The sequence below is a fragment of the Eulemur rufifrons genome, chromosome 3 (assembly GCF_041146395.1).
Source record: "Eulemur rufifrons isolate Redbay chromosome 3, OSU_ERuf_1, whole genome shotgun sequence".
Taxonomy (NCBI): Eukaryota; Metazoa; Chordata; class Mammalia; order Primates; family Lemuridae; genus Eulemur; species Eulemur rufifrons.
In genome coordinates this window covers 32,983,562-33,006,631 of record NC_090985.1, presented here as the reverse complement: position 1 = coordinate 33,006,631, position 23,070 = coordinate 32,983,562, and the positions used below count along the sequence as shown (strand labels likewise).

The 23,070-nt window shown below is 50.7% G+C and overlaps 1 protein-coding gene across 1 annotated transcript in view; it reads right to left on the bottom strand.

Annotated features, from left to right (window-relative positions):
* Window positions 1-209: 209 nt before the first annotated feature.
* The window catches only part of NDRG1 (N-myc downstream regulated 1), a 54,570-nt gene continuing 31,709 nt past the window's right edge, over window positions 210-23,070 (bottom strand). Inside the window, exons 5-16 of the mRNA XM_069465397.1 lie at window positions 22,203-22,323; window positions 19,694-19,756; window positions 18,909-18,969; window positions 17,428-17,514; window positions 15,207-15,263; window positions 13,097-13,200; window positions 11,379-11,435; window positions 10,520-10,571; window positions 9,292-9,339; window positions 7,082-7,117; window positions 4,814-4,865; window positions 210-2,090 (exon numbers count right to left, since the gene is read on the bottom strand). Coding sequence (XP_069321498.1) covers window positions 1,879-2,090; window positions 4,814-4,865; window positions 7,082-7,117; window positions 9,292-9,339; window positions 10,520-10,571; window positions 11,379-11,435; window positions 13,097-13,200; window positions 15,207-15,263; window positions 17,428-17,514; window positions 18,909-18,969; window positions 19,694-19,756; window positions 22,203-22,323 — 950 coding nt within the window. The 3' untranslated portion in view covers window positions 210-1,878. The remainder of the gene's footprint in view (window positions 2,091-4,813; window positions 4,866-7,081; window positions 7,118-9,291; window positions 9,340-10,519; window positions 10,572-11,378; window positions 11,436-13,096; window positions 13,201-15,206; window positions 15,264-17,427; window positions 17,515-18,908; window positions 18,970-19,693; window positions 19,757-22,202; window positions 22,324-23,070) is intronic.

The window sequence follows — 23,070 nt, the reverse complement described above, 5'->3', positions numbered from 1 at the left end:
GGCCCATGGGGCCGACATTCTCTTTCCGCTGGACACCGCCACACTGGAGCAGAGTTCCAGGGGTGCGGGGCTGTGGCAGGAGCCCCCAGTGTCAAGGGCGGGCAATCCCCTCCTGAAAGACCCATCCTGGCACCTCGATGTTGCACCCACGATCTCTCGGGGCGAGGAAAGAAGACACAAGCCACTGCAAAGTTACAAATTTATTGGTCTGGAAATAAATACAAATATCTCATTAAGAAACTCCTCTGGAAAGACTTGTACACAACAGTTCCCGGTCTGCATTCAGCCACTCTTGCCCCAACCCTCGACATTTCTGCACAAGGTCGGGGGGAGCCTCCAACATGGTAGGTGGCGGTTAAATGAGTCACTACCACTCACACCACTTAGAAGACTCGACTGCTTCCTTCTACCAACTCTAGGGTCCCGGAAACCACCAGGCCCCAGTGGCTGACTCACAATGTTTGATGCACTCTGATCAAACTTCTCAGAAAATCCATGGTTAGCCAGAATGAAAATCACAGGCAGTAGTATGGGAACTTGGCAGCTCCGCTGACCCTGCTCAGAAACACCAGTGGTGCCACCCCATTCAGAGTAAGGAGGTTAGTGGGGCAGGAAGAGAGGAAGGCAGGAGAGGGAAGGATAGTCCCATGGAATATATACTCCGGAATCCTGGCATTTTCTCAGCCACCCTTCCCCATGTGAATTCCCACCCCCGCCCCACAAGAGCAAAAAGTTCTATCTGAAGATCCAGTAATATTACTAGGTCGGAAACGTTCAGCTACTAGGTTTAGATTCGGGCCCAGTTGTCAAAGATTGGAAACTGGATTTAACTGAACCACATCAAGATTCCTGGGAAACAGGCTGGGATCCACGGAAATCACAACTGTACTCGATTCCATCACAAACACAAGGAATCCCTCCCAGTAGGAACGCAAATACCCCTTCCCCCCACCCCCCTACAAGGAGACTCACACAGCCAGGCACGGCTGGCCAGAACCTTTCCCTCCATTGCAAAGAATGCAACTACAGATCTAAATTATCTTCCCCACGAACAAAAATAATCACACGCTCACGTGTCTGGGGTGGGAGAAGGGTCTGTGGGGGAGAGGCAGAGGGCAGAGCCAAAGCCTTCAAAAACCGTGACGCCAGCATTTGCCACAATGTTCTTTCTGTAAAGCCAGGAGCTTTGGTTGCCCGCTTTTGTTGCACATTAAAAGGACGCTAGAAAAACAGGCCTGGATGCGTCAGCATTCAAAGGTTTATATATGCACCAACTTTAAAAATCGATTTCTTCAAGTCAACTATGTGGATTTGTTTTTTCCAAATGCCTCTAGCCTCAACATAAAGTCCACCCCTGTGCCCCCTACTTCCTGTTTTGCCTATTTAAAAGAGGTGTCCACACTTCACTGCTCTCCCCCTCTCCAAATCGGAAAAGGATTTTGTTTCCTGGAACTGGGCAGCGTCTCTGTAGTTGGAGAGGAAACAGGAAGTGGACGGCTGGCCGTCTGACAAAGCGCCCCTCCGAACCAGGATGCTGGGGGCAGCCTGGGCTTGGCTTCGTGAAGTGTTTAGCGCTATGCTGCTTGTTTTGGGCAGTTTGGTGTCTCTGAGGGAGGGTAAGAGAGTGGCAACCGGCCACTAGTTAATGGAACAGGACACTGAGATGCCGCTTTCCTTTGGTCCATTGCCGCCCTGCCCTAATCGGAGAGGGTGCCCGGGACAGACCCAATCTGTCACCACCAGAGCTCACTCTTACAAAATAAGCTTTGGATTAATACCAAGTTAGGCGCAGTGTGGCAGGCAGGGGGCAGGAAGGGGCTGGAGGGGAGGGGGCCGCTACAGAGATCAGAGTCCGGGACGGCAGTCTGCACAGGCTGCCTAGCAGGAGACCTCCATGGACTTGGGCCCAGCGCTGTTCCCGGTGGCACCCGAGTTGGGAGTGATGTCCAGGTGGGCTCCCTCGCTGGTGTGGGAGCGGCTGCGGGTGCCCTCGCTGGTGTGGGAGCGGCTGCGGGTGCCATCCAGAGAGGTGACGCTGGAGCCGGAGGCCGTGCGGGACCGCATCAGGCGTGTCATGCTTGCAGAGGGCACTGGGGAGACAGGAGACAGACAGTTAGAGGGTGGGGGACTCTACGAGGTGAGGAGCCAGATGCACCTGCCTGGCGGCCACGGTGCCCCGCCACATGGCCAACCCCAGCCAAGCACTCTTCGTGTCCTGTCTTGATCCTGGCAGCAGTCCAGCCGCTGGGTAATCGGGGACACCATCCACGTAAGTGACTTGACCCAGATCCGGGTCTGGAGCCCAACTCTGCCACTTGCTGAACAGCTGTGTGGCTGCGGGACTATTCCCCTGAGCCTCCCTGCCTGGATGCCCGCGACCCCATGCTGTCAGCTGTCACTGGAGCAGAGAGAACACTCCTGCTCAGCCAGGTAATCCCTGCGTATCCCACGTGGGGAAGGTGAGGCCACAGGGCAGGTTTGTGGCAGAGCTGTTAGTTGTCATCCCTTTCCCCAAGACGTCTGTTAGCGCCAGGCACAAGCCAGGGTGCTGTCCATACTTCGCGTCTCCTCCAAGACTCGAAATGCCCTTGCGCACAGCAGGTGCTGATGGAGTGGAATGAAGAGAAAACAAAAACAATCCTCCCTACCTGTACTGGGTTGAATAATGTCCCCCCAAAATTCGCGTGTGCCCGAAACCTCAGAATGTGATCTTATTTGGAAATAGGTTCTTTGCATACATAATTAGTTAAGGATCTGAAGAAGAAATCATCCTGGATTTAGGGTGGGCCCTAAACTCAGTGACAGTGGTGTCCTTATAAAAAGTGCAGAACACACCAGGCCACATGGGAGAAGCCCACGCAAAGGCAGAGGCAGAGACAGGAGTGATCAGCCACAGAGGTTTCAGGACTGCGGGGCCAGCAGAAGGTGGGAGGAGGCAGGGAGGGATCCCCCTCAGAGCCTTCGGAGGGAGCATGGCCCCGCTGACAGTTGATTTCAGACTTCCAGACTTCCAGACTTCAGAACTATGGGAGAATAAATTTCTGTTGTTTGAAGCCACCCAGTTTGTGGGGATTTGGTAGGCCAGCCCTAGGAAACTCATACCCCATGCAACTGAAGCATGACCACCCTGAAGGATGGACATCGGAAATAAGGAAGCTGGGACGCACACAAGCACGCAGGGCTTACGTTATGCACTTGCTAGACATAGGGGTTGGCCTTTGAAAATGGCAGACACTCACAAACAGAATTAAGAGCTAGTTTTGAATCCACAAAGAGTCGGGGTCAACCCTGCCTCTGTGGCTTACATGTTTCTCTGAGCCTCCATTTCTCAACCCCAAATCTGGGCGTTCTCCTGGCTGGGATCCTAGGGCTACAGTGACTGACGGCAAGTGTGCAAAGCGCTGGCCGTGCTGGACACCCTCATGTGTAGGAACGCAGCTGTGGGTTACTTTCTTTCTCTTTGGTCGATGCCTTTGGGACCACAGCTCTTCCCGCTATTTTCCCTAAGACCTACGGGATGCTTTGCTTTCTGGAAATGGAAGCTGATTTGGGCGGGATAATGAGGCCTAGCTTTTGCTTCCTTTCTCCGCAGAATACACCCTCGAAGCAGAAATCCAAACCCATGTCTGGTCCAAGACAAGCGAGAGCCGTGATTCACGCCCTGCGAGGTAGACGAGGTCTGCGCAGCGGCTTTCTCCAATCTCGCTGTTGCCTGCACACTGCCCAGAGGGAAGCCGGCCGGAGGGGCAGGAGACCCACAGGCAGACGCCTTCTGTTGGGGTAGGGCATCTCGGGGCATGGATCCCGCGTGACGTGGGTAAATCAGACTTAACCACTTCCCGCCTTGCTAGAACTAAACTCGGCTGAGGCCAATCTTAAGACTGCAGTTACTTTACCAAACTTACTGCTACTATTTTAAACAATCCAAGAGTTTAAGGAGAAGACAAAAGAGATTAGAAGTTCAAAGCTTCCTTCTTAAGAAGGGCACACAAATTTACATACCCACCGACTGTGGCAGCTACTCAACAGAGTGTTTAAACTCAGTAGCGTCTGTCCTAGTGCTGGGATGTCATTTCTGAGAAGAGGGCTTTATGTGTCTGACCAACAGATAAACTATAACCACAAAGCAATAAGTAGCCAGTTCTTGAACTATATTTCCATTTATCCTTTAATTCCCAAATTTCATGGTATAGCAAAGGCATGCTCTGTCTTGAATGTCAGCAACTCAGCTCTACCAGCCACTTACACAGTTTGACAGTTTTCAGAGAACTTTCAGAGACCCCCACTCTGCTCCCCGCTTACACTCTCCAAGCCTCAGTTTCATCATTTGTAAAATGAGGGTAAGACTCTCTCATAAGATTGTTGTGATGGTTCAATGAGAAAAAAGAAAGGATTTCTTAATAATCTTCTATCATTACCACCATCAACATCACTGTCACCATCATCATCTTTACTATCATCACCATAAACAAGTATGTTATCAAAACTGAAAAGATTTTCGTTGTTTCATTGTTTGTCATCTTCTTGGTGCTTAAAGGGATGGTCCTTATCTAAATCCAACAAAATCCCAGGTATGAAACCACTTCTGTTTGACAAAGGAGGAAAACTGAGCTACTCTAGTGTAAATGAGAGACTAGCACCTCTAGACTGCCACGCACCCTCCACACACCTAAATATGTCCTCCTCTGCTCTGCCCAATTTTCAGAAAGCTGGAGCTGGCGATAGAGAGCATTCATCCAAACCTGGCTCAGGGGACTGCATTTCCAACTCCCACACCCCCCAACCACTGCAGGCTGAGCAGCGCCATACTCACTGTAGCCCATGCCCTGCACGAAGTACTTGAAGGCCTCAGCGAGCTTGGCCGGCTGCGAGAGACAAGGAGAGAGAGTGATGTCAGTCACTGAGGTCCGGATCACGGAAGGCCACCAGGCGCTGGGCCCAGGGTCAGCTTCATTCATTCATTATTGGCCCAAGATGGAGGCCATCACATGTTGACAGGACAAAACACAAAAGTAAAGGAAAGACTGTGGGATAATTAGGGGGACCATATTAGCCAGAGAGGAAAAGTTCAAGTTCACTTCACGGTTGTAGGAATGTAAACAAGTTACATGACTTGTCTGCGTCAGTTTCCTTGGCTGTAAAACAGGGGCAGAGAGCTATAACTACCGCTGAGTGCTTCTGGGGAGACTACATGAGACAAAGTGATGTGTCCAACTCAGCATCTGGGATGTAAGTGTAACAGCATCACGTGCCGCTCACTGTGCGAAGCGCTTGGCTGCACTGTTCCATTTACTCCTGACAACCTCCTCATGGTTAGTGCTATTCTATATACATTTCACAGATGAACAGGTCTGGAGAGGTCAGAAGTGGTGGGTCCTGCAGATCAGCCCAGGCTGTCCAAACTCAGAACCCACGGTCTCCAGCCAGCCTCGATAGTGGGCTGGCCAGCAGGAAGAAAGGCGAAGGATGAATAAATGGAAGACAAGGGAAAAAGGATGGATGGGAGGAAGGAAGGAAGGACAGACTATGGATAGATAAAGACTAAAAGGGATCGATGGGCAGAAGGAAGGATAGAAAGAGAGAAAAATGGATAAAAGAAGGAAAAATGAAAGGAAAAAAGGATCCCAAGAAGAATGAATGGATGTGGGTGGGACAAACCAGTTAACTAATTGACTAACGGCTGCCTTAAGTGAAATGAGTAGGAAATGCTGAGAGCAGACCCAGTTCTACCGGTTACTCTCAAAGAATCTAATGGTGACCAGAGGCGAATGCGCGAGTATCGAGGGCATATGTGCAGCTTTACATTAATTCCGCCTGTTAAATCCAGTGTCCTGGGCCTCATTCTCTGAGACAGTGAGAAGTTACTGACAGAGGCAGTGTTGCCCCCGCCCCCACCTTTCCACAAACAGCCAAATGACATTTAAAGGAGAGGCTATGCTTACATTGCCCTCTGAGACTTGTGTGACAACGGAAAAAGGACAAGGGAGTTGGGGCTGCAGATGTTAGGGACGCCTGTGGTGGTCGGGAGAACCAAGAACACAGGCTTGGGAACCAGCATATATGGGCCCAAATTCGGCTCCCGTGGGCCGCCGTGGGCAATCTCTCCCACTTTGGCCTCAGTTTCCTCTTCTGTGACACTGGGACAAAACGCTTGCTCTTCCGAGGACAGTTGCAAGGATCTAACCAAATCAAGGGTGGGAAAACTCTATGTAAACAAGCAACCAGTGAGGGCAGAAGGAGGAGGCGTCTGCACAGGAGCCAGTCCTCCGTGGGCTGGCTTCCTGGAAGCCTGCGCTCGCTGAGGCCCGGCCATGGCACTGAAAATTGTAATTACATCCAGGGTTAGCACTGTTCTTGCTTCAAGTAGAGGAAGGAAGAAAGAAGGAAGAAAGGAGGCAGGGCAGGGTTTGGAGGAACAAAGTGACAAAACATTCACATAATTTGTTGAGATTTCACATCTTGAGATAGAATACAAAACTGTCAGGATATAAAACTATTAAGAATATAGATTAAAAAGTTCCTGTGTTAGGTTGGTGGGATATTTATGGGAGGAGAATGGGAGGAGTCAGCTGTTATGCAGCAAACACACTCCACTGCTTGATGTTTATGTGTGCACACGCACACGTGCACAAGCAGACACACGTACACATATGCACAAACACAGACACACGTGTGCACACATACATATGCACACACATGCACTTGCACATACATACACCACTCGGTTTAATCTCCGCCCCACCCCTCTGCTCTGGGCTGGAGCTCCCTGGGGGCCCTTCACTCCTGCAGGAGCCTGTGGTCTTTGGGACATGCACACCTAGATTCTGACTCACGATGACCAAGCTGTGTCCCCTTGGCCTCTGTGAACCCCAGTATCATCTACTCCACAGAGGTTAGTTCCTGGGGGATCAAATGAGTCCTGTGAACAAGCACCTTTTATAAACAGTAACACATCCACAAACTGTCATCTGAAGTCACAGTGAGGCTGTGAGGGCAAAGGCATTAACGGTCACAGAGGCACAGGCACTCCACCCAGAGACAGGTGACAGGTGCTTAACGCAAAAGCTAAGGTGGCACTCACCTGGGAGATCTGCGGGAGGCCGCCACAGTCCGCCATCTAGGAGGGATGGGAGCTGGTTAGTGCCACACACCTCAGCTGAGGCAAGCCGGTTCCAAACGGGTGCCCACCTGCCTGCTCCCCTGCCCTGTTGAGGGGCACTGAGCAGACTGTGGGGGGCGCACCCCAGCCCCAGCTAGCAAGGCTGCTACTGCCTTCATTACTATCCTCTCAGCATCAGTGTCTCCGTGGAAACCACAACTTGTAGCTTACGCTGTGCCAGGCACTATGCAAAGTCCTATAGATAATTTCACTCCATTCCCTAAGAACCGTGGAAGGTAGAATTGTCTCATTTTAGAGGCAGAAACTGGGCCAGAGAGAGCTGAGGGAACTTGCAAGATTCTGGCCCGGCTCTGTCTGACCTGAAAGGACTCGATATAAGGCCCTTTACACACATTCCCTGGAAATATTCCCTTGAAAGGAAACTGTTGGAATGGAGGGAGGCTTCCAGCTCAACGGGGCTTCTGATGGGCCATGCTTTGTAGATGCTGTGTCTTGCAAAGTTCCTATGAAATCACCAAATCTAACTAACACCATCGCCACGGAACCAAGGCCATTTTAGGCATGTGTGCAAATGTATCCAGACGTGGGGACGAGCAGGGCCGAGGGCTGAGAGCGCTCAGGCGGCAGGGTGAGGGTGGGCCGCAGGGAAACGGGACTGTGGCTGTCCTACAGCCCAGGGAGCCTCAAGGCTAGATTCCTGAGCACCAGCCACAGGACCTCACTAACCTGGGGCAGTCCTTGGCTCAATGAGGACGCAAGGAACAGGATGCTAGAACTTTCCCTGCAGGGGCGAGTCAGCAAGGCCAGAGCAGTGGGCAGTCTGTCTAGACTGAGGCTGAAGTAGGTTCCGATCCTGGATCTACCACCAAATCAGCCATCCAGCTTAGGCTACCTACCCTTTGCTGTGGGTTGCGGGTTGGATTTTGTCCCCGCAAAAGACAAACTGAAGTCCTAATCCCCAGTATCTATGAATGCAACCTTATCTGGAAATAGGACCTTTGCAGTTAAGATGAGGTCATGCTGGATTAGGGGGGCCCTAAATCCAATGACTGGTGTCCTTAAAGGAAGAGGGTAACTTGGACACAGGCACAGAGACACACGGGGAGAACGCCAGGTGATGGAGGGGGCAGAGGCTGCAGTGACGCTACCACAGGCCAACGGACACCGAGGGCTGCCAGCGACTGGCAGCAGCTGAGAGGTAAGCAGGAAGGAGTCCCTCCCTCAGCGCCTTCACAGGAGCACGGCCCTCCCTGCTGACGCTGATTTTGGACTTCCAGCTTCCGGACTGGGCAGGAATAAATTTCTGTTGGTTTAAGCCACCCAGTTTGTGCCACTTTGTAACAGCAGCCCCCAAAGTACAGCATTACGCAAGCCTGGAGCCCAGCATCTTCTAATCTTGCAATTTCCTGTTCAGGGGATCTTGGAAGAAAATGTATGTAAAGAGCCCAATACAGGAGCAGCCTCCCACTCGGTAAGTGTCAGACAGCCCCTCCTGCACTCAAAGGCCTTCTGCTCCTATGGGGGAAGTTAAGGGACAGTGACCCACAGATGCCATCTCTTCAGCCTTTCTGCTGTGCAGGTGGAGCCGCCTCGTCTCCACATGGGCCCCTCCTGGTCACCTGCCCTCACCGGGGTACGGTTGGGCTGGGAGGCCCCTCTGAAAGGTTCCTACTCTTGTGTGCCTCTCCGGCCGAGGCTGCCACAACGGTCTGTGGTCTTCGATTGTGCCATCAGCTGTAACTGACAAGGCACTGGTGGAGGTTGCTACAGACCCTCAAGTCCAGCTACGAGGGAGCGAGCACACCGTGTGCTCCAATGAACCTGCTGCACAAAGTCCTGCCCTTCCACGGCCTTGGGAGACATTTGCTCTTACTGGACAAGCAGAGCCCCTCCTGGAGGAACGTCCTGGCCCCACTCCAGGGACAGCCCCTGCCAAGCCATTCCTGGTCCATCCCTCTGCAGAGCCCAGCAGCCCACAGGCTCCTGCGGTCCCAGAAAGGGATCCTCGCAGCCTCAGGTCACTGGCCAGCAACCAAATGGATGTTTGTAGATAGATACATTAAGTCATTATTTCTATGGTTTCTGACTTATTCAGGCACAATTTAATTTTGCAGAAAACTTGAGGGTTTCTAAGAAATAACAAATGCAAACCCCCACTGATTTCCCTGTACCTTGAGGAGAGTGGTCTTTGTTGGGTCCAGTTTCGAGTTACACTCCACCTGGACAAGAGAGAAGACATTTGTCAATTTTCTACCTGAAGTCAAAGTCAAAACCTTTCCCCCTTCCCTGCCACTCTGTCACCATCACCGGAAACTCCAGTATTCCCTCTAGCACAGCACAGAAGAAAAATGTGAGTTTCAGGGTTAACAGATGTGGCTTTAAATCCCAGCCCTGTCATTACCAGTAGTGTGACCTCAGACAAGTTACTTAACGTCTCTGCGCCTCGATTTCCTCATCAATAAAAAGAGGATAATGTCTTTCTTCAAAGTGTTGTTATGAAGATTTGCTAAAGTGTAGAAGGTACTCCAGAAATATCTGCTAAATGATGCCTTGTTTAGCCAGCTGCTGCCAAAGATTCTACAGGTTTATCATCCCCAGATCCAACAACTATTATTCATATAAAATCACATTGATCAAGCTGGTTTCTCTCTTCATTTTGTCACCTTGGAAGTAGCATCCAGAATTGGGCAGAATATTCATGTGTAACCTGTGATGTTCAAAATGCCAACATAGAACTGTCACCTCCTGTGATGTGAATAATGTATCTCTATTGATGCATCCTATGATGTCTCCCGTGGGTCAGCCCACAAGAAACCCATGGTGGATTTAGGCATCCCAGGTCTTCACTACATGAACACTACCCAAGGCATGCCACTATGCAGGACTCTGATAAACAGACCCTAAGTCTCCCATCTCCCCAGCTGTGGGGTTGTCGGAAAGGTAGTGTCTTCTCTTTGCCTCCACAACATTGTGCGTGGGAATGAAGGGGTATAATGAGTCACAAATCTTTGCCTAAGCCACACTGCCCAGGTGTCTCTCTTGCCTGCCAGATGGTCAGGCACCAATCAGATAGGAAAGATCCACCTGTTTCCTGGATGAGAGAGAGTCTCTTGGCCCAGAAGCCAAGTGGCAAACATGCTCGTATAAATGCAATCAGCAGGTAAGGGGGCCTAGAAGAGGAGACGAGGGCCCAATGCCAAGCAGGCAGGGCAGGCAGCCGCCAGGGAGAGGCCGGTGGCTGGGCCCTCTGCCCAAGGACCAAGAGGGCATTTTAAAAATGTCACCTGCCCTGATAGGGGCAGAGGAGTGGAGGGGGTGGCTAGGGCCACTTCACACAAATTTCAACTGGACTTGAAATGTTGAATTAAACACGGAAACCAGCTGTTGATTTCTACATACCACAGCATCCACAGCGGGCGAGTTGTCCCCAACCACCAGCAAAGCAGGGCACCTGGGGGCGGGGAGAGAAGGGGGCAGTAAGCACAAGGTTCATGGAAAGATTCTCACACTCCCAGGCCTGCCAGCCTGAGACCAGGATTCTAAAAAATTTATTTTGGTTTCCCCAGTACCCTTTCTCTTTTTACTTCATTCTCCCTCCATCCTCTGCTGTGGTCTTAGGATAAAATGGATTGGTAATCATTTACACTTTAGTATAAATTTCAGCCAGAGAATTTCTGTGCCCTGATGTTTGTATTTTAAAGCATCCTCTTACCAAGGATGGATGAGCAGGACTTTGCCAGTAGTCAAGACAGAGACAAGAACGTGAGTGACAAAGAAAATGGCATGCCAAGTTCCCAAGTGTCAGACAACGTGGTACACTCCGAAAGCCACAAAAAGACACTGTCATGACTGCTGGGGTCCCAGTTAGTTGTGTTCACAACTGCCTTTTCCTCCTAGATTTATAGAGACCCATAAGGGGGTTCCTGTGTCACCCATTTCTAGGTTTTGTGAAGCGAAGCCTAGCACAATTATGGACGCAGTAAATAAAGTGCAGTTATTCCTTCCCCAAGCTCGAGGGCTCCAACCTGGATCGTGGGACACCCTAAGAGCTGAAGCCACCTTCCCACAAGGAAGTCTGAGCCAGACCGGGTAAGGCTCGATCCCTGGATAGAATACTTCCAGTTCTCCCTCACGGCAGCATCCTTCCGCAGTGCGGCAGTCCCCCCAGACTCAGAAAGAAGGCCTGCTGCAGCCGTGGGCACGGCTAGACGGGCGGCAGCCCTGGCTGTAAGGGGTGGGGGACAGAAAAGCAACTCACTGCAGGGTGACCGTGTGGGTTCCAGGCATCGGTCGCTCTATCTCCAGGTCCCGCCGGCTGCAGGCAGAAATCACACCATTAGCACCAGCAGACCCTCCGCTGGAGGAAGCCCCCGCCCCGCTGAGCCAAGCCCAGAGGTCCCGCCATTGGCCACCCTGGCAAACCACCCACACCGCCAACCTGTGCAAGGTCCTGTGGCTTTCATGCCACAGCCTCTTGGCATCCACAGCAGCGGTTAAAGGGACAGCAGGCCTCATGCGTTTCCAGAGACGCCTACCTCATTTTGTCTCAAGTATGTGTGTGCTTTTTTTTTTCTTTTTTATAGGAGTACAAATCTTGTCCTCCTACAGAGTCCCTACCTCCTGTCCCCTAGTCAGAGCCCCACCTGACAAACAGGCCAGCCTCCCAAATGGCCTCCCAGCCTCTTAGTCTGACCTACCCTCACCTACTCCGAGTTCTCTACAGTGTAGCCACATGATCTCTTTAAAACTCAGACCTGATCTTTGCATTCCCTGGTTTCAAGCCCTCCGATGGTTTGCCACAGTGCTAGTGTGAGGCCCAGCGTGGGCCCGGCCTGGTGCCGGTCACCCTCCCCTCCCTGTGTACACCCACCCCCCACCCCCAGCCCTGCTATCCTGCAGCTCCCAGCATGAGAAGCCCTCTCCAAGCTCACAGCCCGGAGCAGACAAGTGGGATTCAAATCATGCTCTGCCACTTTCTGGCTGTGTGACCTCAGATAGATTACTGAACCTCTCTGTGCCTTTGCTTCCTCAGCAGGAAACGATGATGACAACGGCACCCTCATGGTGGGGTTTTTGAGAGGGATCAGTGAATTGCTGTGCTGTCCGTGACAGGTGGGGAGAGTGTGGCATCTGGGGGTTGTTCTGATCGCCTCTGGACCCCTACTGCCAGCTGAAGGCCGGACTCCCCCCCATTCTCCGTAAGTGCCTGCTAAATGAATGGATGGCTGAGCCTCTGTCTCTTCAGTTACACCGTGAGAATATCACTATTAAATAGTTAGAGCCTCCCAGGCTGAGATGCTGGCAGGGTTGTAAAAGGAGGCAGATACCAAATTTTGTTATCAACACCAATGCACTTCATGAAGTCAAGTTATTAACACTGGAGGGGACACAAACCCTACCAGCTCATTCCTGCCCCCTTTTTTGGGAACGTGTCAGGGCTAGCTCAGCAGGCTGAGTGAGCTCCGTGGAAGACTCCAGAATCCCTGGCTGATACCAGTGGCTCTGAGCCGTCCGTCACCGAGCTCCAGACAATCACCTAGTTAAGAGGCTGTATCTCTGCGGATGGCTGTGTTTGGGTCCTCCTTATCCGTGGAGCGACAAACTTACCCCCTAGAGGCCTCCCTGGACTCCTGCTGCCCTCACTTAGCTCCTCTCACACGGGCCTTTCGTGACGGTCAGCCACGGGCACACAAATTTACTGTCAACCCTTTGGGTGTGCAACTGCATCCCTCTCATGTGTTCGTCCCCAGTGGTCTGAAGAAGGAGCTCCGATCCTCACGAGGCTTGCTGAACTCCAGAACCACCTTACACTCCAGGTGGCCCTACTGGGCACCCCTGTCCTATTAATCTATTTGCTTAAATTCAGGGCCTGCACCTTCTACTAATTTTATAACACCCCTCTCCCTCACCCCATATTCCAGAGCCACAAAAGGTGCCTGAGAAATGGCAATCCCAAGGCCAACCACCCCCCAATACCTGTTGTAGGCATTGATGAACAGGTGCAGGTTGCCGGGGTTCATGTCATTGACGATGTGCTGGCGGTAGGTGTGGACCACCTCCACGTTATTCTGCATTTCCTCCTGCATTTGGAGAGGTGGAGAAATGTCCTTCACTGTGCTGTGGCCCTGGGCTGGCCACCACTCACTCCACTCTCCAGGTTATTTGGGATTCAAGGTAAAGACAATAATGTCTGATCCACAAGCCAGCTGTGGGGCCTCGGGAAGCCTTCAGGAAGGCAGCCACAACTGGATGCAGAGTGGGTTTGACTGTCCCCTGGTAGCAGGAAAGAACCCCACTTGGAAAGGCACACGAGGCTTCTGGGCTCATTACTTAGGGAGTTTTGATTTGCAGTCAGTGCTCCTGTATCTAGAGGTTGGCTTCATCACTGTTCTTTTTTTGGGCAAATCTTTCAACCTCCCTGAGCCTCAGTTCCCTCAGTAAAAGGGGAATAATATTACCTACTTCACCAGGTGGTGGGACTTAATGGAGGTATGCACACAAAAGCCCTCTGCAAACAGTAAAGTCAGATGCAAATGTTAGCAATTATTTTTTTTTTAATGGGTAGAGTTGAAAAGAAGTTTTTCATGCTTGAAAAACAGAACCAACTCATGCAGCAGGAAGCTGCTGGAAAGAAGGGCAGTCTCCTTGCAGAGCCTTGCATGAGGTCAGCCTCTGCCTTCCCTCTGTCTGGATGCTTTCTGAATGTGACTTGGGACAAACAAGTAAGTTACGAGCTTGGAGCTCGCTCTGGTTCTCCTTTGTCCAGCGGCAGACACTAGGTGCCACACAAGGGTCTGATGGGCCCAGTGGCGACCAGAGCAGGGGTGGGAGGGAGCCAAGAAAGCCCATGTCGAGCTTAAACTACATCAAAACAGGCCACAACCATATAAGCAGCAAAGGGGCCAACTGGCTATTAAGGGAAAAATCAGAAAAAAAATAATCTGAGGAATTACACTGGGATGTCAGATCAAAACACAACAGCAGCAACTTGGGGGCACCAATCAGTATCCTGACCAGCCAGTCTCCAGGTAACCTGGGGTACATCAGGTCGGATGCTCGATGCTATACCTGACATCTCTCCTCCAAGAAAACAGAGATAACGGCTCAGAATTTTTCCAAATTCCTATTAGTTTCAGATGACACACTCAGGGCAGAAAAAATGTATCACACACTGATAGAAGAGGAAAGAGAACTAGAGCGGGCTAAACAGTGGCCTCCAAAAGATACGTCCATGTCAAATCCCTGCAACTTGTGAATGCAAACTTATATGGGAATAGGGTCTTTGCAGATGGTAATTGATTAAGGATCTTGAGATGAGATCATCCTGGATTGTCCCCGTGGGGCTAAACAAAATGGAAAGTATCCCTATAAGAGAAAGGACACAGAGATTTGACACAGAGGAGACAGCCGTGTGAAGATGAGGCAGAGACCGGAGGGAGTTGCCACTAGCCAAGGAAAGCCGACTGGACTCTCCCCTAGGGCCGTGGAGGGGCACAGCCCTGCCGCACTGGATTTAAAAAGGAATGGACCACGGATACACCCCGCAACATTGATGGATCTCAGAATAGTTAGTCCGGGTGAAGGAAGCCAGACAAAAAGTAAGTGCATACTGTATGGGCCATTTACATAAAAATTGAGGAATTTAAAAAAAAAAAAATCTAAGAATTGCAAACTAATCTATAGTGACCAAAAACAGATCAGAAGTTGCCTAGGGAGGTGGAAAAGGAGGATTAACACGGAGCACAAGGAAACTTTTGGGGTGATGGAGATGTTCATATCTTGATTTCAGTGATTTTTACAGATGTACATATATGTAAAATTTAGTATATTGTACACTTTAAGTATGTACAGTTTATTGTACTTCAATAAAACTGTTTTTAAAAGACCTATGTATTAATAAAAAAAGGCAAAATGAATGATTTGTTGCTTATGAATGAATGATGTCGCATTATTTCATAGGCATCAGCACAGTGGCCCCCACTTGGCTGTGTCTTGTTCGACTCCACCCCCACATGGGGCTCTGGGCCGAGCACCACACAATTAACTACTCCGTGTGAACAACACGATGCCAGGCCACGCTACTCACCTTCCCAAAGAGGTGGGACACCACCATGTCTGGCAGGGCTTGGGTCCATCCGGAGATCTGGGGAGGATCACAGCAGGTGGATTAGAACCAGGAATTAACAGTAATTAACACTGTCAGCAAAACCACACTGTGCTGGGGAGCAGAGTGGCATTGCTGGGCTCCCTTAGCAATCGGAGGACACCTACCTCGATGGGAACTTGGTTTCTGTCTCCAGTTCCCCACTGGACCCGAGACCCTGGACGGCAAGGCCCAGGGCTTCATCTAATCCCTTATTCTTAGAGCTCCACACACAGGAGATACACAGCAAATGGGTGTGGCATAAAAACCCAGCCAGCTTGTAACCCTGCTCCAAAACCTCTCCAAGTCCTCAGCAAGGGGCTTCCCATTCCTTCTAAATGCACACTGAGCCCCTCAGTCTACATCCCAGGGTCTGCCTGGCTCCTAACTATCCCACCTCTATCCTCTTCTAGCCTTCTCCCCTCAAACCAGTTTCCTCTCTCTAAATACACTGAGGTTACTAAAGACACTGACCACCTTCTCCTCTCTACCTCTCCCCAGTGCCAAAGCTAGGTATACAGCAGGAGCTCCATAAATGTGTGCTGACTGACTTCAGCAACAGGTAAGGACTGGCAGGAGGGAAGCTCTAGACCTGGGGGTCCTCAGCTGGCCCCTGACTACTATAAGCCAGCTGTGTAGCACTGGGCAGGCTGCAGACCTCTGGACCTCAGACTTCTCATCTGTACTGGGGGTACCAGGAACTTCAAAGTCACGAGGTCACAGTAAAAATTACAAGAGACAACTACACATGTCTCAGTGTCTGACCTAGTGCCTGACACACAGTAGGCCCTTGATAAAGGCCTTCTTTCTCCAAGCCTGGGGTTGGAAAGGAAGATGAAGGTGCAGATATTTAAACCCCATAAACATTCCTCAGGCTCCACGTTAGCCAGTGATCAACGTCCTCAGCCCTCCAAGTCTGGCTCAGAACAGCTATCCAGGAGCCCAACTGACTGAATGGAATGTCACTTCCTTTGCTGGAAAATCAAATAAAAAACAGGCAGTGTGTTCCACTCCCAAATGTCATGCAGGCAGGGGAAGGGCTCCCGCACGCTGGTGGAATGCTCATGGAAAAAATACAACGTCAGGCTTGCCAGGACAGGGGTGGGAGGCAGAGGGAGAGGCATGACCCCTGCGAGCCCTCTGTCCCTGACAGCCGCCTCAAACTTGGCAAAAACACACTTTCAGAATGAGGAGCCAGGATCCCCCCAGCTTGAAAGGCTTTGTTCTGTTTCAATTGGACTGATTTCTCCCTCTCATTGGAAAACACCGGGGCCTTTATAGGGAAAAACGAAAACAGTAATAATTTTTAAAAGATAAACAAGGAATGACAGGACACAAGCCAGGGCACAGCTTCCCAAGATAGCTCAGGCCCCTTCTTGTCCAGGCAGCCCATCTGCAGCCCAGGCCTGCCTGTCTCCCACCCGGGACAGGAACCCCAGTGGCAGGTACAGTGAAGCCCACAGACCTTGGAGCCAAAGGGATGTGCATCGCGTCCCAGCTCCACTGCCTGGCTGCATGTGACCCTGGACAACTTCCCTAACCACCCTGAACCTCAGTTTCCTCCTCTGTAAAATGGTTATAAAAATTCCTACCTCCTAGAGTTATTTCGAGGATTAAGTGAGGTCATGCATATCTAGCAACATAGAGTAGAACTTGCACATAGTAAGCTCTCAATAAATGTTAGCTAATTGTTATCATAAAATTTAGTGACAATCGGTACTAAATACACATTTTTTTTTTATTAATAATATGTGAATTTCTAAGATTAGAGGCTTTTGTCTCGTGCATCTCAAGAAGTCTTGTTTATCAAGATGCTCAGCATCTTCAGCAAAGCCGGGCACAGGTTAGGTAGCCAGCAAATACTTTCTAATCTGAGTGATACTTCTCAAAACTGGCTCAGGGGCCCATGTCCCAGTGGTATCTCCAGGTTAGATAGCACAGTCCTAATGAAATCTTGTGAACGGTGAATAGCTAAGGTCATGTTTGTTAATCTAAGCAAAGCAGATGAAAACCGCTTTCTTTGCTGGGGCGGGCAGTAGGGGTAGTGGCAGAGTGGGGTGAAGAGAGGTCTCGTAGCTGCAAGGCTGCTCCAGGCAGAGGCTGTGTGCACCTGTGCCTGTGCATGCAGGGACCCCACCTGCCTGACGCAGGCCCCCAGCCTCACCTTGGAGGCGGCCCAGTCCATCCAGCCTTCGGCACAAGGGTTCACGTTGATGAGGACGAGGCCCTCCACCATCTCGGGGTTGTTCAGCTGCAATTCAAGACCCGAAGTGAGACAGGCAACCTGGCAATCTGAAATACTATGGACTTGAAAAGTCAAACCAAAGCTTGAGAGAAGTGCCAAAAAAGGGCCAGTGTGAGGCCCCAAAGCAGGCTGCTGTTCTCGAGCCATCGCCACCCCCCAATCCCTACCCCGGGCAGAACTGGGGTCTCAGCTCAGCAGATGCTGGATCGGGCCCCTGAGAGAGTGGATAAAGGAAAGAGGAAGGCGCAGAAGTAGAGAGCACACGTGCTGCACAGACCTGCTTGGGCAAGTCACGTCAGCTCACTGAGCCTCGGCTTTCCCGGTTATCAAACGGGCATAACACACCACCAACCTCACCAATCAGACGGGGTGCCAAATGCTCCCTAGTCACAGCAGTAACAATTCCATTACTTCTAGGAGATATATATTTATATATTCACACACACACGCGCACACACACACACACACACACAGTTCTGCATCACCTAACGACAGGGCTACGTTCTGAGAAATGTGTCATTAGGTGATTTTGTCCTTAACATCCTACAGTGTACTTACACAAAGCTAGATGGCATGGCCTAATATATACCCAGGCTACAAACCCGTACAACATGTGCTATAGGCAATTGTAACACAATGGTAGCAAGCTGTGTATCTAAACATACCTAAATACAGAAAAGGTACAGTAAATATGGCATTGTAATCATACAGGACCATGACTGGGTATGCAGTCTGTCATTGACCAAAACGTCGTTATGCAGCACAGAACTCTGTGTCAGGGTGTGTGTGTGTGTGTGTGTGTTTCACACACATACCTAGGATATAGTTGAGACCTTTTTTTTCGATTTTCTCAGAGCCTGGACAGCCAGACCGTTCTGTATCCTTGTCAGCATTTCTAACCTCTAGCAAAGCCTAGCTGATAATAGGTAGTCAAAAATACCTAGAGCTGAATAAAATGAGTTCTGTTGCATTTTCAAACACTTGTTTGGTAAGGATACAAAGGAGCCAGTAGCACTTGACTTGGGTCCACAGTAATAACGGTGACACCTGTCCTGTAAACTCACGTGTCTCTGTTTCTGGTTTAGAATCAGTTAGGGTCCAGGAGTACTTGACTACAAAAAACTGAGCAGTTCTTCCAAAGACGCGTCATAGCAGAATTCCCAGTGTGGAGCTGTCCACGCTGGACAGCTAACTGAGCAAAGCTGATGACAACAGAATGAGTCCACTGTGGTCTGCAAGTGCATACATGTGACACACACCACACGCACACACACAACCGTGGAGCACATGGGTCATTTCTTTTTCCCTTTCTGGTTTTTAAATGCTTTCCCAAATGTCTTCCTTAATCTTGAATTAATTTTATTTAATACGTATGTTTTACAAAATGCCAAACAACTCACCGCAAATCGAGTTAGGATGTAGGCGCCTGCTCCTGTGCCCATGCCTATGATGCTTTTCAGCCTGGAAGCAGAAAGAAAAATGCGTGTCACGGAAGGAAAGCGTGGCAGGCGCCCTAACAACCCGCGCAGGACTTCCTGAGGGTGGCTGGCTCGCTAGGCAAGGCAGGAACTCCCGAGCTGCGCTGTGCTTTACGGCTGGACAGAGACCGTGACCTTGGAGAAACTGGCCCCTTCTCCTTCCTTCCCTGCTGGCTGCCACCCAGGCTCCGAGAGACCGTCTGACATTTACAGGAAGACCCATTACGGCATCACGTCTTCCCACGCGTAAGCTTTATTTTGGATTCTAAAACTTGGAATGAAAATAGATTGGGCAAGAACCATGAGGTATTATCATTACATAAAAGACCCATAAAAGAGAGGAGCACTGGAATAATGAGGGTCTGGAAAGAGAAGCTAAGGTCGCAGGCAGCCCTGTTCCAGAACGTTCCATCAGAAGGAGAAGGGAATGGAAGAACAGGAGGCGAGCATGAGGTGGGTGGGGTGGCTGCCGGCACGTAGCGTAACGTGCTCACTGAGAGAGATATGCTGAAGTTACAGGAGGCAGCCTGCAGCACAGAGACTGTGCAAAGAGCAGTATTTACCAAGTGCGACAACTAATTCCTTGCCTCATCTTTAAACTCCAACCTGAATTTTACTGGTCAGGCCGGATGAAAGCCAAGGGATAGGAGGAAGCTAGAAGCTGCCCTTCTCTGCAGATTCTGGGGGCATCGATCCCTCGCTCTTACCCAAATTGGTGAAGGACTCCAGGAAGCATTTCGGCCAGCTGATCCATGGAGGGGTACATGTACCTGAGGAAGACGCAGAGAGCAGTTGGGGAGAGCCCAGATGCTGGCAGAAAGGGCTGATCCAAACGGGGACGCGCTTGAGGGGCACGGGCCACGCAACCGCCCACCCCGTGCACCCAGGCTCCCCATCTGGTCCCGTCTCACTCTCCTTCTGAGGTCCCCACAGCACTCCCTAACTATCAACTGCTTCCTATGCGCCAGGTCCCACGTAAGCATTTATGAGCATTTTCAGCTCATTAAACCCTCACGATAGTTCTATGATTTCACCCAATATCAAGATCACAAATATCACTGAGGCTGAGAGATAAGCCGCTTGGCCTCACGAGACCAACGGGTGGAGAGCCAGAAACAGCTGTCCTCTTGTGTGTTTAGCTTCTGGGCTGGGACGTTGCAGGACTGGGGATGACACTGTCTAGTAGGCATTTCACAATTCCAATCTCAGGGAGCAGGAATTAAAACAGGCATGAAAGCGTAATGTCCGACAAAGTGTAATGACCGATCCTCACACATGCCGGGTCTTGGGAAGGCACTGAGAAAAGCAGACGCTGCCAGCACGGGAGCCAGCCGTGAGTCCACAGAGACAAGGGAGTGTGACTTACAACGAAGGCTACAGAGGGAGGGAGGGTGCTCGAGAGGAGATGGAAACAGGGAGACCTGAGTGAGCAAGTGGTCAGGCAAGTCTTCTCGGAAGAAGTGACATTGAAGGGGTCATGGGAGCCCGATGAGTGAAGAGTGTGGGACACATATTCTAGGCAGGGAACCAGCATGTACAAAAGCCCCAGAGAGAGCCTATACGGTACGGCTCTGCATACGTGCAGCCCTGGAGCTGAGAGAGCCCTGGCGGAAAAGAGTGGCAAAGGCACCAAGCCCCTCTGGAGTGGCCATGCAGCCCCCACAGTGTGACGCTGGAGAAGCCACGTAGCTTCAGGGCCTCTGCTTGCTCCCTGCTCCCCAGGCCTGGGTGCACAGCCAGGAGGCAACTGCATTCCGCTTACAAGGCCCCTCCCGTGTGGGAAGCAGACTCAGAGCCAGGAGGAGCCCAGCCAGGGGTCTCAGCACGGAGGGGGCTCACCCTCAGAGGGCCTGGCCTGGCCCCAAACCCAGAACTCCACCCCACTCTCTAGAAGAGGCAGAAATAAGCCAGGTCCTGTTTGGACAGCGGCTCCCACTAGCCGCACACTCCAATCACCCAGTAAACCTGGGGGCACCACCCTGCACTTTGCCTCCAGGTCAACTGAACACAAATTCCTAGGGATGGGGCCCAGGTCTCAGAATATTTTTAAAACTTCTCCAGGGGGAGTCAAGAGCTTCTGTTTTATGCCAAATCTTTCAAACAGCTGGTCCAAGCAGACAGATTTACTGACATAACTCTGGCTTTATCTGCTGGTAAATGATTAACCACGTCCTATTGTTTTAATAAGCTTTTGATTTTTGGTTCTAGCCCCATGTGGCTGGGTGTCCCTTTTCTTGCTCTCTGATAAAGGTTAATTACTAAGGATAATTCTGAGTGCTAATTAAGAAAGCTATCTATTTGTAAATGACAAGAAGGTCCCTCTTGGAAGACTTTAAACCCAAGAACCTTCTCCTGCTCTGGTTTAATCACAGCATCAGGTACCTGGGGGAGCAGCGGGGAGGGCGGAGGGCGTCTCTGGGATCCGCCTAAGTGGTGCTGATTGCAGGGGGAGGGGGTGGTCAGCAAGTCTGACCACAGCTGCATGACGGAAACCGAAAGGCCACGCCCCATGCTACGCACGCTGAGAAGGGCCAGGGCATATAAACACCTTCCAGTAAGGCGACCTGATGTTCCAAAGAGAACATGAGTCTTGGAGTCGGCAGACTAGGGATAAAGCCCGACTCTACCAATTCTCAGCTGTGCGACCTTGAGCTAAGTAGTTAAGGCCTCTATGCCTCAGTTTCTACATGTGGAACATGAAGCTAACAATGCCAGCCACACATAGCTGGCCATAAGGATTAAATGAAAACTACTTTTAAAAATAAAAACGATTAACCCTGGCTCATAGTAAGTACTCCATCAATATCATCTCTCTCCCTCTCTTTTTCTTCCCGACTTTCTAGGTTTTTCTCCTCACTATTTGGTCACATCCAGGTCCTCTCCCACTGTGGCCCGGGTTGAGCACGCCTGTGATAAAGCCAGCCTTGCAGGAAGGATGGGGGAACGGGGAAGATATCTCTAATGGGCTCCGAGTCTCAGCCTGGGAAGATGAAAAAGTCCTGGAGACGGAGGGTGGTGATGGTTGCACAACCCTGTGTGAACGTACTTAATGCCACTGAACTATATATTTAAAAATGCTACATTTTATGTTATATATATTTTATTACAATAAAAAGTGGTTAAAATAATGAATTTTGTATTTTACTGCAATAACACCCCCACCTCCCCCAGGCTCTACCACGTAGGGCTCCGGGGGCAGGAGACCCCTTCTCTTACCCCACGGGGAAGGAGGCAGCGCCATCCTGCTGGCCCGGGGCATCCACGTGGCAGACGGCAAAGTGCTGGGTGATCTCCTGCATGTCCTCATAGTTGAAGAGGGGGTTGTAGCAGGTTTTGTCTGAAGAACGGGCAGGGGAGAGAGATGAGAAAAAAGGTGAGAAAAAATTAGATGGCTCGGTGGCAAAGCACATTCATTTTGTTAGTTTCACTCCTATTCAGCAGGGAGAAATGAACTTAGAAGAAGGAATACAGATCTTGTTTGTTTGTTTGTTTTCCCATTCCGACTTTCCTCCCCTGATAAAAGGCAAGAATAAGTGACAGGGCAGGGGAGTGGTATCTGGCAGATGAACCTTGAACTTGCCCTCCTGCTGAGAGGGGGCTCCTGGTCTGGCTCCTGCTGCTTTCCTGTCAGTGACGGCTCTAATGGCCCCAGCATGAGGTACAGTTGCTCCACCAATACTCTCTTTCTCTCTGGATCTGCTGAACTCTCACATCTGGAGCACTGGTTAGGGCACACATAAGTTTCAAACAAGGAGGAGCATGGTAGATAAAGCACGGATTCTCCTCTCACATGGCCTTGGAGGAATCTTCTAATTGCTAAGGGCCTGAGGCAAAGATGCCCAGATGCTCACCCAACCATGTCTGCTTTCCTCCTGGGCATGCAGCTGGACTACATTTCCCAGGCTCCCTTGCATTGAGAACCAGCCACATGATCAGCCTCTGGCCAACTGCATGAGAGGCTCACCATTTTCTTACAACACCTGCTACCCAATCTGAGTTTCTCTCTCTTCTCCCATCTACTTGCTAGACGCTGTGTTGCCAGCAGAAGCCTCTGGGGCTCTGGGGGATGGCAGAGCAACAAGCT